This window comes from Staurois parvus, unplaced genomic scaffold, assembly GCF_062004578.1.
Source record: "Staurois parvus isolate SC_StPar_1 unplaced genomic scaffold, SC_StPar_1.0 ptg000154l, whole genome shotgun sequence".
Classification (NCBI taxonomy): domain Eukaryota; kingdom Metazoa; phylum Chordata; class Amphibia; order Anura; family Ranidae; genus Staurois; species Staurois parvus.
The window spans coordinates 20,565,714-20,579,396 of NW_028317950.1; the positions used below are offsets into that span (position 1 = coordinate 20,565,714).

At 43.5% G+C, this 13,683-nt stretch overlaps 1 protein-coding gene across 1 annotated transcript in view; it reads left to right on the plus strand.

The window, feature by feature from the left end:
* The window catches only part of PRPF4 (pre-mRNA splicing tri-snRNP complex factor PRPF4), a 46,459-nt gene that overhangs the window by 26,321 nt on the left and 6,455 nt on the right, over positions 1-13,683 (plus strand). Inside the window, exons 8-9 of the mRNA XM_089675194.1 lie at positions 7,613-7,671; positions 11,869-11,992. Of these exons, the coding sequence (XP_089531320.1) occupies positions 7,613-7,671; positions 11,869-11,992 (183 nt within the window). The remainder of the gene's footprint in view (positions 1-7,612; positions 7,672-11,868; positions 11,993-13,683) is intronic.

The following is a 13,683-nucleotide window of genomic DNA, read 5'->3' on the forward strand; positions in this document are numbered from 1 at the left end:
CCTCTATGTCATGCCTTCAGCAATTTGTTCTTTGTTAATTAGGTATTATTAGTATGCCTTATCAGTTTGTAATTCTCTGTTCATTGTGTAACTGCTCCATCTAGTGGCTGTTTGTATACACTGCATCTTTTCACAGTAGAAGTTTGACCCATTTCAGCTTCCATAGCTTGTAGCCTATGAACTCTGATTACATCATCAGCCCTGCTCATAGCAGCCATTTCCTCATCACAGACTCCATTCCTGTGGTAACCACGCTGCTGGTAGGATCCAACCCTCACATTCAGGTTCACAATAGCATCGTCAGTACGTCTACACACATGTCTATATCTTATGCATCTGTGTTTTATGTAACCTACATGTCTTACATGTGTTTATATGTGCATTGCCTTACTGTAATGTATAATATGCTTTGTCACATGGCAGACAGTGTTACTAAGCGCCTTATTTTCTGTTCCTCAGTTTCACCTCTTATATCTTTGCAATAAAGACAAAGTTGGACGTTGCTTCTTTGTCAACTCATTGCCGAGAAAGGTTTAGCTGTCTGTCAAGCTATGTACCTTCACACATAAGGAGGACAGAACAGTGAAACGACGGCTTCTTACAAGCTGGATACGAGGACTGCGACTCCTGAAGTCCTGACTGCAGCGAAACGGTGGCTTCTCACAAGCTGGATAGGAGGAACTACGCAGCATCGCCACCCGCAGCGGTTGCAAGTGTGCTAACCCGTTCACAGCATCATCATGTCAGCAAGGGAATCCGGACAGTTCGAGACAAGGTCTCGCATCTCAGTTAACTCCAGAGGCTCAGGGAGATCTTTGAGCAGCTCCACCGTCGCCATTGCCCGCGCGAAGGCCGAGGCCGCCAAAACCCGCGCGACATTTGCCGAACAAGAAAGACAATTAAAAATAGAGAAAGCATGCACGGAAGCAGCTCTAGAAAAGCTAACTGTGGAAAAAGAAGCTGCAGCTGCTGTAGCAGAAGCAGAGGCTTTAGAGGAAGCAGCAAACTTCACAAGCGATAGACTCAGCTACATAAGTAGGCCCGAACCCAGTCTTCACAATAACTCGCAACGCACTTCAGATTACGTACTGCAACATGCTAAGTCAGAAGACGGCCTAAATCCAGGTCCAAGAGCGACATCAACCCCTGCTAAGGAGCTCCAACAGACTCTAGTCATACAACAAGCGACCTCAGTTAACCAAAGACCCTGCATGGAACAAGTCGACGGTTCCATAGGACATCAACCCTCAATGCAACCTGCATTCAAACCCACAAATGATCGCAGTATGGTCAAATCCTTTAAGGAAGAACAAGTAGATGGTGCCTATTACAGCAACAATCTGTCAAACAGAGATACAGGTATGTCAGATTTTCTAAAATTCTTTGCCCGACGTGAGTTAATAACCAAGGGACTCTCCAAGTTTAATGACAGACCTGAAAGCTATAGGTCATGGCGATCATCATTCAGGAATAATATCAGAGATCTGGATCTGTCTGCATGTGAAGAAGTAGATCTTCTTGTCAAGTGGCTAGGAAATGAGTCGACAGAGCATGCAAGGCGGATTAGAGACATTAATATTAACTACCCAATCAGAGGGTTAAATATGATATGGGAGAGACTTGAGGAGTGTTACGGCTCACCAGAAGTGATAGAGAACGCACTTTTCAAAAGAATTGAGGATTTCCCTAAGATCCAAAACAAAGATTCCCAGAAGCTAAGAGAACTGAGTGATCTGTTAACAGAGCTACAAGTTGCCAAAACTGAAGGAGACTTACAAGGTCTGGCATTCTTAGATACTGCACGTGGTGTAAACCCCATAGTACAAAAATTACCGTACAACCTGCAAGAGAAGTGGATTGCTCAAGGCTCCAGGTACAAGCAACAGTACGATGTCTCGTTCCCTCCATTCTCTTTCTTTATGGACTTCGTGCACCAACAAGCAAAAACTAGGAATGATCCCAGCTTTAACTTCTCGATGTTTGACACCGCTTACCCCAAATCAGGTAAACCTATCTCACTTCGTAACATGAAAGGTACACCGGTTGCAGTACACAAAACCAGTGTGTCTCTTAAAGACTCCTCAAACAAAACCTACAGTACTACAGAGTCTGAGACGATCTCCACAAAGGACCCATGTAGAGAATGTCCTCTACATAAGAAACCACACTCATTGTTGAAATGCAGAGGATTTAGAGGAAAACTTCTCAGGGATCGCAGAACTTTCCTCAAGGAAAACCACATTTGCTACAGGTGTTGTGCCTCAACCTCTCATCTTGCAAAGGACTGCACAGCGAACATCAAATGCTCGGAATGCAACAGTGAAGCGCACAATACAGCTTTACACCCTGGGCCAGCCCCATGGACTCTCACACCCCCAGACCAGGCTGTAGAGCACGGCGGGGAGGAGGGAGACACAGTACCTCCTGAAGTGACACCCCAGTGCACCCAAGTCTGTGGAGAAGGTCTTAGTAACAAATCTTGCTCCAAGATTTGTCTTGTTACAGTTTACCCCATCGGTCATAAAGAGAAAGCGGTAAGGTTGTATGCCATCCTTGATGACCAAAGCAATAGATCTCTTGCAAACTCAGCCTTCTTTGATATCTTCAGTATTAAAGGACACTGCTCTTCATATTCACTTAAAACTTGCGCTGGTGTGAGTGAAGAAAAAGGCAGAAGAGCTACTGGTTTCCAAGTCGAATCCATAAATAGTGAAGCATCCCTGCAACTACCTACCTTGATTGAATGCAATCAGATCCCAAACAATAGAGAAGAGATTCCTACACCTGAGGCAGCATTACATTATGAACATTTAAAGACCATAGCGCATCTCATACCTGCACTCGACCCAAAAGCCCAAATAGTACTTCTCCTTGGGAGAGATATCATAAGAGTCCACAAGGTAAGAAAACAAATAAATGGTCCTCATAGTTCTCCATATGCTCAGAAGCTTGACCTGGGGTGGGTCATTATAGGTGATGTTTGCCTAGGAAATGTTCACAAGCCAACCACAGTGAATTCTCTTTACACAAATACCTTGGAGAATGGACGTCCATCCCTCTTTCAGCCTTGTCCTAACAGATTCCTTCTAAGAGAGAAGCCGGCAAGTGTGCTATATCCTGACTTTACAGAAACCGAGAACCACTCTTGCAGTGAAGACCAAGATCACTTGGGGTGCACGGTGTTCCAGAGGACAAAGGAAGACCACAAGATAGCTCCCTCTATTGAAGATGAGGCCTTCTTGGGCATAATGGAACAAGGATTCTTCAAGGATAAAACAAACACCTGGGTTGCACCACTACCTTTCAAAACACAGAGACGTCATCTTCCTAACAACAGGTATCAAGCCTTAAAACGCTTCTGTTCACTTAGACGCAACTTTCAGAAAAGACCAGAGATGATGGAACATTTCTTCTTATTCATGAAAAAGATGTTTGAGAACAATCATGCAGAAGGAGCTCCACCCCTAAAAGAAAAAGAAGAATGCTGGTATCTACCAATCTTCGGCGTTTACCACCCTAAGAAGCCAGGACGAATCCAAGTGGTATTTGACTCCAGTTCACAGTATGAGGGAGTCTCTCTCAATGATGTCCTTTTGACAGGACCAGACCTCAATAACACACTTCTCGGTGTCCTCATCAGATTCCGTAAAGAACCCATCGCTATAGTTGCCGACATACAACAAATGTTCTATTGTTTCCTAGTAAAAGAAGAGCACAGGAACTTCTTGAGATTTCTTTGGTTCAAGGACAATGACCCTACTCAAGACATCATAGAATATCGCATGAAGGTGCATGTTTTTGGCAACAGCCCATCTCCAGCTGTCGCTATTTATGGACTCAGACTCTCTGCTCAAGAAGGTGAAAAAGACTATGGGAAAGACGTTAAGTTTGTTGAAAGAGACTTCTATGTAGATGATGGCTTAAAGTCGCTTCCCTCACCAGAGGCTGCGATCAGTCTACTCAAAAGGACCCAGAGTATGCTTTCCTGTTCAAACCTCAGACTTCATAAGATAGCTTCAAACAGCAAAGTTGTTATGGAAGCCTTCTCTACTCAAGATCATGCCAGTGATTTGAAAGATCTAGACTTAGCGACAGACCCGATACCCATGCAGCACAGCCTAGGGCTCAGCTGGGACCTCAAATCTGACACCTTTACCTTTCAGGTCGACCAAGAGCAAAAGCCTTTCACACGACGTGGAGTGTTATCTACCATTAACAGTCTATATGATCCACTTGGATTTGCAGCTCCTGTGATCATCCAAGGTAAGACTCTGCTCAGAGAGTTAACCACAGATACGTGTGATTGGGATTCGCCACTTCCCTCAGAGAAAGAAGCACTATGGATAACATGGAGAAACTCTCTACAGGCATTATCTAACTTACATATCTATAGGCCATATGCCCACTTCTCCCCTGCAGAAGTTCAGTCTAGGCAGCTGTGCATATTTTGTGATGCTTCGGTAAAAGCAATCGCTGCAGTCGCTTACCTTAAAACTATAAACATTAAAGGTCAAGTCCAAATTGGCTTTGTAATGGGCAAGGCAAAACTGGCACCAAGCCCTGAGATTACCATACCAAGACTGGAACTTTGTGCCGCTGTTCTGGCAGTAGAGCTGGCAGATCTCATTGTGTCAGAAATAGATATAAAACTTGTCAGTACAATGTTTCATACAGACAGCAAAGTAGTATTGGGCTACATTTACAATGAGACTAGGAGATTCTATGTCTATGTTCATAACAGAGTTCAAAGAATTAGGAGGTCAACACAGCCTACCCAGTGGTGCTATGTACCAACTGACCTCAACCCAGCAGACCATGCTACAAGAGCTGTTCCAGCAGCTCACCTTAAAGATACTACGTGGTTCACAGGGCCACCATTCCTCTACAAACCTGTACTTGACACCCTGGAGAAATACTCATTTCAGCTATTAGAACCAAATGCTGATGCAGAGATTCGTCCTCATATTTCTGTACTCACCACAAGAGTTTCTCACAAAGAGCTTGGATCCAAACGATTCAACAAGTTTTCTACGTGGAAATCACTGAACAAAGCTATAGCCGGCTTGATCCACATAGCCAGATCCTTTAGAGCCACACCTACAGGATCAGATCACTGCAAAGGTTGGCATTACTGTCACAAGGCCCATACAGTGGATGAGCTCACACAGGCCAGAGACGTTATCATCCGTTGTATCCAACAAGAGGTTTATACTCAAGAATTTGAACTCATCCAAAATCAAAAGAGTGTTCCTAAAGACAGTTCCCTCAAGAGGCTTGACCCTTTCATAGATGCTAATGGACTGTTGAGAGTTGGGGGACGTATTTCAAATGCAAAGTTCGAGAGTAAAGAATGTAATCCCATAATACTTCCAAGCAATCACATTGCATCTTTACTTGTGCAACACTACCATGAGAAGACTAAACATCAGGGACGTTTGTTCACTGAAGGAGCTTTACGTACAGCTGGATTTTGGGTAGTGGGAGCGAAAAGACTTGTGAGTTGTCTTATTTTCAAATGTGTCACTTGCAAAAAACTACGTGGTATGTTTCAGTCACAGAAGATGGCTAACCTCCCTGCGGACCGACTCAGTATAGAACCTCCCTTTACTAATGTTGGTCTTGACGTGTTTGGTCCCTGGTCTGTCACCACACGGCACACTAGAGGAAGCCAGGCAAACAGCAAACGCTGGGCAGTCATATTTACATGCATGAGTATCAGGGCTGTGCATATAGAAGTTATCGAGTCTTTAGACACATCCAGCTTTATAAATGCTCTCAGACGTTTCATCTCCATCAGAGGCCCAGTTAAACTAATCCGCTCTGATAGAGGTACCAACTTCGTTGGGGCCTGCAAAGAACTGCATATCCCCTCAAACATTGACAGTGACCATGTAGAGAGATATCTTGCCGCCCAAGACTGTAAATGGACATTCAACCCCCCACATGCGTCTCACATGGGAGGCTCTTGGGAGCGTATGATTGGCATAGCTCGCCGGATCCTTGATTCTGTTTTTCTACAGCTGGGAACTTCGAGGCTCACCCATGAAACCCTCTCAACCTTCATGGCCGAAGTAGTGGCGATCATGAACGCCAGACCTTTGACTTCAATATCCAGTGATCCAGAAGATCCCTTCTTGCTCACCCCTTCCACTCTTCTCACCCAAAAAGTCGGTACAGCATCGGCTCCTCCTGGCGAATTTAGTGCTAAAGACTTGTACAAGTGTCAGTGGAGACGAGTGCAAACTCTAGCAGATACCTTCTGGGATAAATGGAGAAAACAATACATCTCTACTCTACATGTCCGGAATAAATGGCAAACCAGCAAACCCAACATGGAGGTTGGTAATGTTGTTCTTGTCAAAGACTCTCAGTCAAGAAGAAATGACTGGCCTTTGGGACTGATAACCAAGGTGTTACAAAGTGAAGATGGGAAAGTCAGAAAAGTGGAGGTTAAGGTCTGCAGACAACAGGAGCCCAAACTCTTTCTCAGACCCATTACTGAACTGGTTTTGTTGCTCTCTCCAGGGGTGATTTAATGTGGTATCCTTTAGATACCAGACGGGGAGTGTCATGCCTTCAGCAATTTGTTCTTTGTTAATTAGGTATTATTAGTATGCCTTATCAGTTTGTAATTCTCTGTTCATTGTGTAACTGCTCCATCTAGTGGCTGTTTGTATACACTGCATCTTTTCACAGTAGAAGTTTGACCCATTTCAGCTTCCATAGTTTGTAGCCTATGAACTCTGATTACATCATCAGCCCTGCTCATAGCAGCCATTTCCTCATCACAGACTCCATTCCTGTGGTAACCACGCTGCTGGTAGGATCCAACCCTCACATTCAGGCTCACAATAGCATCGTCGGTACGTCAACACACATGTCTATATCTTATGCATCTGTGTTTTATGTAACCTACATGTCTTACATGTGTTTATATGTGCATTGCCTTACTGTAATGTATAATATGCTTTGTCACATGGCAGACAGTGTTACTAAGCGCCTTATTTTCTGTTCCTCAGTTTCACCTCTTATATCTTTGCAATAAAGACAAAGTTGGACGTTGCTTCTTTGTCAACTCATTGCCGAGAAAGGTTTAGCTGTCTGTCAAGCTATGTACCTTCACACATAAGGAGGACAGAACACGCTATAAATGTCAAAGAACTGTCAAAGAAATAGCGGAGCTCTCTGCAGGGACACTTTTTGCCGGCTGTAGACGGGATGAAAATCGGCCGATTTTTTTTTTTACCGTTGCTGGTAACGTCGGCCGCTTGAACGACCGATTTTTCGTTTTTTTTTAAAGAAAAATGGGCCGAATTTCGACCCATCTATGCATTACTCCAGTTGTGTGGAATTGTTTCAGCACAATTGAAATTGAAAATGTGAAGCATCTAGAGCTCCATCTTCTGGATGGATAGGAGACTGCATAAGTCTAATATGCAGTATTTCATCTTCACATTTAAAAAATAAACAGTCCTGACAATAAGTAAAGGAGAAAATATTTCAAAGTCCTCTATAAATTCTAGTTATATGGCTCTTTGGTCATACAGGTTAGCTGACAATGTAAATATATTGAATATGAAGCAGATCTATTTTCTGGTATCTTTTCTCCTAGGAGTGGACTTTGCAAACTGTGGTCAGTTCCAGACTGTACACCTGTGCGCACATTAAGAGGTAATCCTGCATCACCTTAAAGCTAAACGGCATTTATTTATTTTTTAATTATACTGTAACCACTTAACCTCCGGAAGATTTACCCCCCTTCATGACCAGGCCATTTTTTGCTACACGGCACTGCATTACTTTAGCTGACAATTGCGTGGTCATGCAACGCTGTACATGAATGGAATGTATGTCTTTTTTCCCACAAATAGAGCTTTCTTTTGGTGTTTTTTTTATCACCACTGGCTTTTTATTTTTTGCACTATAAACAAAAAAGACCGATTTTGAAAAAAAAAAAGCAAAACATTTTTTACTATCTAATATAAATCTAATTTGATCATAAATTTAGGCTAATATGTGTTCTGCTACATATTTTTGGTTAAAAAAAATCCCAATAAACGTATATTGATTGATTTGTGCAAAAGTATTAGCGTCTGCAAACTATGGTATACTGGAATTTTTATTTATTTATTTTTATACTAGTAATGGTGAAGATTAGTGACTTATAGCAGGACTGTGGTATTGCAGCGGATAATCTGACACTAACTGACTCTTCGTGGGAACCAGTGACACTAATACAGTAATCAGTGCTAAAAATATCCACTGTCACTGTATTAATGACACTGGCTGGGGAGGGGTTAAATATCTAGGGCAGGGGTCCTCAAACTTTTTAAACGGGGCCATCTCACTGACCTTCACACTGTTGGGGTCTGGACTGGACACTGCTATGCACGGTACACTGTAACGCACTGTACACCGCAATGCACGGTACACTGTAATGTACTGGACACCGCAATACATTGTACACTGTAACGCACTGGACACCTCCATGCGCTGTACTCTGTAACACACTGGACACTGCAATACATTGTACTCTGAAATGCACTGGACACCACAACACACTGGACACCGCCATGCACTGTACACTGTAACGCACTGGACACCGCCATGCACTGCACACTGTAACACACTGGACACCGCCATGCACTGTACACTGTAGCGCACTGGACACCGCCATGCACTGTACACTGCAACGCACTGGACACCGCAGTACACTGTAACGCATTGGACACCTCCATGCACTGTACACTATAACGCACTGGACACTGCAATGCATTGTACTCTGAAATGCACTGTACACCATAACGCACTGGACACCCTAATGCATTCTACACCGTAACGTACTGGACACTGCAATGCATTGTACTCTGTAACACACTGTACTCTGTAACACACTGGACACTGAAACGCACTGGGCACTTCCATGCACTGTACTCTGTAATGCACTGGACACCTTTATGCACTGTACTCTGTAATGCACTGGACACTGCAATGCACAGTACACCTTAACGTACTGGACACTGCAATGCATTGTACTCTGTAACGCACTGGGCACTGAAACGCACTGGACACTTCCATGCACTGTACTCTGTAATGCACTGGACGCTGCAATGCATTGTACTCTGAAACGCACTGGATACCACAATACACTGTACACTCTAACACACTGAACACTGTAATGCTCTGGACACCACAATGCACTTTACTCTGTAATGCACTGTAACGCACTGGACACCTCAATGCACTGTACTCTGTAACACACTGGACACTGCAATGCACTGTACTCTGTAACGCACTGGACACCGCGATGCACTGTTACACGCACTGGACACCGCGGTGTACTGTACTCTGTAACGCACTGGACACTGCAATGCACTGTAAACTGCAATGCACTGGACACTGCAATGCACTGTAAACTGCAACGCACTGGACACCACAATGCACTGTACTCCATGTCGCACTGCACACTGTTACAGTGTACAGTGCATGGCAGTGTCCAGTGTGTTACAGATTCTTCAGACTTTGTTAGGTAACCAACTTCCAAAAGTCTGTCCAGAATTACCTGTCTGAAATATTTAGGACTCATCTTAGAAATGTAACGGGCAAAGGTATTCCTTCCGCCAATTAAGCTTCTCTCTCTAAGGTCTTATGCTTGAACTTTAAGATCAAAAAGGTGTCCCTCTTTGAGTGCTCTGGGCCAAATGGTTGCCTCATTCAAAGCTACTCTCTTTACTCAGTTCCACTCAAGACCTCTCAAATACAACATTCTATTGGCCTGGAACAAAACACTCTTCATTTCTCGACTTCCCTATGCTTCTCTCCAGCCGAGAAGGAACTCTCTAGCTCTCACAGTTCAGGGAACCTGGTCACCCAGAGAAGCAGCACTTCTCATCAATATCGTAAAGCACAGAGCATTAAAACTGGCTCTTCACCTCTGGACTCTGCTTCTCCAGGGACACCCAGTCAGGGTTTCTTTTTGGACAATGCGGTGGCAGTGGCCTATATCAATCATCAGGATGAGCCAGCAGTCAGTCTGCCTTGGCAGAAGCAGGTCTGGTGATCTCCTGGACCCAAAAGCACTGCCCAGCAATCTCTGCTGTTCACATTCCAGGAGTGCACAATTGGAAGATGGATTTTCTCCACCCTCATTGCCTGAACCAAGGGGAATGGTCCCCCAATCCAGTCTCCTATGTCAGAAATGGGAGACCCCAGATATGGAGATCCTGCCCTCCAGGTTCAATAACAATTTGCTCCTGTTTGTGACCAGGAGTAGTGATTCTCTAGCACTAGTATCTGATGCTCTGGTAATCTAATGGACTACGTTCAGGTTAAGATATGCTTTTTCTTCCAGTGTTTATTCTTCAACAACTCACCTGTCCTATCCTGGATAGTTGAAGAGAAGAAAATGGTGCTTCTCATTGCATCAAACTGACCCAGGAGAATCTGGTACACAGACATACTCAGGCTATTAGGATGATGAGGATGGGAGAGGATTGATAGGAGGATCATTAGGAGATGATGCCTGGCCTCTCCAAAATAAGTCAGACCTGCTGTTCCAAGTCCCCCCTGTATCATTCTCTTTCAGTCATTGGCTTTGACGGCATTACTGTTGAACCCTGGGTCTTAAAGGACACGGGTATATATGACTCTACTACCCTACCTAGACTTCCTTTTTTGACTTGTGTGAACATAGGCATTTCAACCTAGAGATTTTTTGGTTGCTAATATTTTGGCAGATAGGAATGCACTAAAATTTGGCTCAAAGTACTCTTAAGGGACAGGCTTTGGCTTTGTCCATCTTATTTTAAAGCCTTTGTATTCTCTGTCTTGTAAAAACCTTTATTCAAGGTGTCTTACAGATCGGTCCCCCGTTACAGCACCCTGTGCTTTCCTTGGGATTTTAGTTTGGTCCTCTTTGCTCTGCAGAATCCTCCCTTTGAACTTGTTAGGAAACTCCCCTTAGGTAATCTCCTGCAAAGTGGCCTTCTTGGTGACTATCACATTTGTTAGTCATATTTCAGAGTTAATGGCCCTCTCCTAAGGATCCCTTCCTAATCCTTCACAGAGACAAATTAGTCTTCTGTCTTGTTTCCAAACATATCAAGGAAATTCATTTTCATTGGCTAGATGTAGTCAAAGTCAGAAAAAACTGCCAACGGAGTCTCTTAAGGACACCCGGCATCCAAGTCTGCTATTGCCAGGTGGATAAGTCATTCTCGGAGCCTATATGCTAAAGGATATGGTACCTCCTATACCCATACGTGCTCACACCACCAGATCGGTGGCGGTTTCATGTTGCTCAACGTTTTAAGGCCACCACCTGATCTTTAGTTCATACGTTCTCTAAGTTCTACCTGTGGGATTTCAAGGTCTCTGCGGATGTAGCTTTAGACAGCAAGGTTTTTCAGCTGCACTCTGAGTTGGGTCTTTTCTGTTTTGTTGTGCCCATTGGCATGGTTCTGTTTGCCTTTTTGTTGCCCACCTTTCTGATTCATTGCATGAGTCATTCCATGATCTTTGAATATCCAACCTGTGTCCTGTACTATACTATTAAGATAAAAGAAATTATTACCTGTAAATTACATCTTGCAGTACAGTACAATACATTAGCCACCCTCCCCTACCCCTGAGTGGGGTAGGCATATAGGGGTATGCCAAAAGGGGGCATGTCCAAAAGCTTTGCCAGTGTTCAGTCACCTGAAAGTAGCATCCTAATCCAGGGTCCTTAAATATCCAGCCTGTGTCCTGTACTGTACTCCAAGACAAGAAATATGCAGATTAGTCATAATTTCATTTTTGGTGTTGCCATCATGTTGAATCAGGTACAGCCTGCAGTTTTGGTCTCATATTTCTCTTTGACCCCACTAGGACACAACACAAATGTGGGAGCCATTGTGTTCCACCCCAAATCCACAGTATCGGTGGATGAGAAAGATGTGAATCTGGCTTCCTGTGCCGCAGATGGATCTGTAAAACTATGGAACCTGGAGAGGTGAGATTCCTTGGTGGTGTGTATGTGCATTGAGGGCTTCTATGGCAAGTTTAGCTCCAGTATGACTTTCCTTTTTCTGTCATATGCAAATAACTTCCTAATTGGCTGTCTTAGACTTCCGTGGCTCTGACAGGAACGCATGACCCACTCTTTTTACTCCAAAGTCGTAGTGCTTTTGCTTGGCACTGGTTTCCCAGGTGCAAATTCTGTTACATGTTGGGTACCTTGAGAGTATCTGACCTTTGTAAACGTCACATAAAATGCACTTGGAGCTTATCCTGGCCTCTTCTTCCTTCTCCTGGTCATAAACAGAGTGGTGGAGGATCAAATGAAAGGTAATATGCTGCGGGAGTCAGCTTGTGAACCTGTTACAGGTTCACTTTGAGAGCATCTCTCTATAGCAGGTAATCTATGAATGTCTCTGATTTAACAAAAGTAAAATCAAGCATAAAAATGACTTTAAAACATAAGGGGTGGTAAACAAATAACAGCCTTACCTGGTCCAGTTCCCTTATGCTGAATCTTCCCTCTGATACAGAGCTGCACCTCTCTGAAGAATCTTTACATCAGAGACACTTCCAGTTGTGGTAGATGCCTACTTCCCCCACTGCTTTCCATAGTGGCTTCTGCCACCCTTTCTCACTACTGTGTCCCATAGTGAACTGCAGTGCACTGTCAGGAGGAACCAAACTGCACAGCAGTGTGTCGGATGTAAAGAATATTTGGGGAGGTGCAGCACTACAGCAGAAGGAAGATTCAATGAATGGTCACCAGACCTGAAAGGTGTGAAGTCTACAAGTCACAGGTTCAATTTAAGCACTTTAAGGTAAACACTGAAGTGAAACTGTAGAATACATGCTCTCTAAAAATGGCAGTTTTCAATCAGGTAGTAATCTCATGGCTATTAAGATCGCCCTATTGCAGTCCCATAACAATCTATTAGCTGTCCAAAATCTGCCAAAACAGAGGTATTACTTTTTCTTATAATTTCTCAGGATTATTTCATTCATCTCTCCAAAGACTTCTAGTGCCACTTCTGTGCTACTGAATAGTGTGGTGCTGCTAAAGTAGAGAGCTGTGCAGAGTGCCCTGTACTTTCAACTCACCGTTATAACAACTCATCATACTGCATACAGCTCCACAAATATAAGCGATGGATAATATTCGTTCTTCACACACAATGACATGTGAAAAGCTCTCTTAACGAGTAACATGACCATGAGGGAGCAAAGTACTGTCAGCTCCCTGGAGAGATGGCTCACCACAACAACAGCTCAGCATAATTATACCTTCAGAGAAAAGAGGTTTACTACTTAACAAGGAGGGAGGCAAGAAAAATACTCTTCTCCAAGTTAATCAGCATCTTTAATTAGAACTTAGAGGTTATCTCATCCCTCTAAAACAGGCCTAATGTGCTCTGTTCAGGAAGGCCAGAGATAAGAATGGATTATGCTGCTTTTTCTGAACACATTACGTTATGACACATAGTCCGAGAACAGGATAAAGTATCAGCTCCTGTTTTCAAGGGATTTTGTATTTTTCTAACGGTACCTTAGTCTAATGTACAGGTGAAAGAGAGCCACTTAAACTAAACCCATGTTTTGCTAATGCAGGGCAAAGCAACAGGTTCACATAAATAATAAATAGGTAAAAGTGCAGCGCTAAATTTTAATAGATGAATGAATAATAAA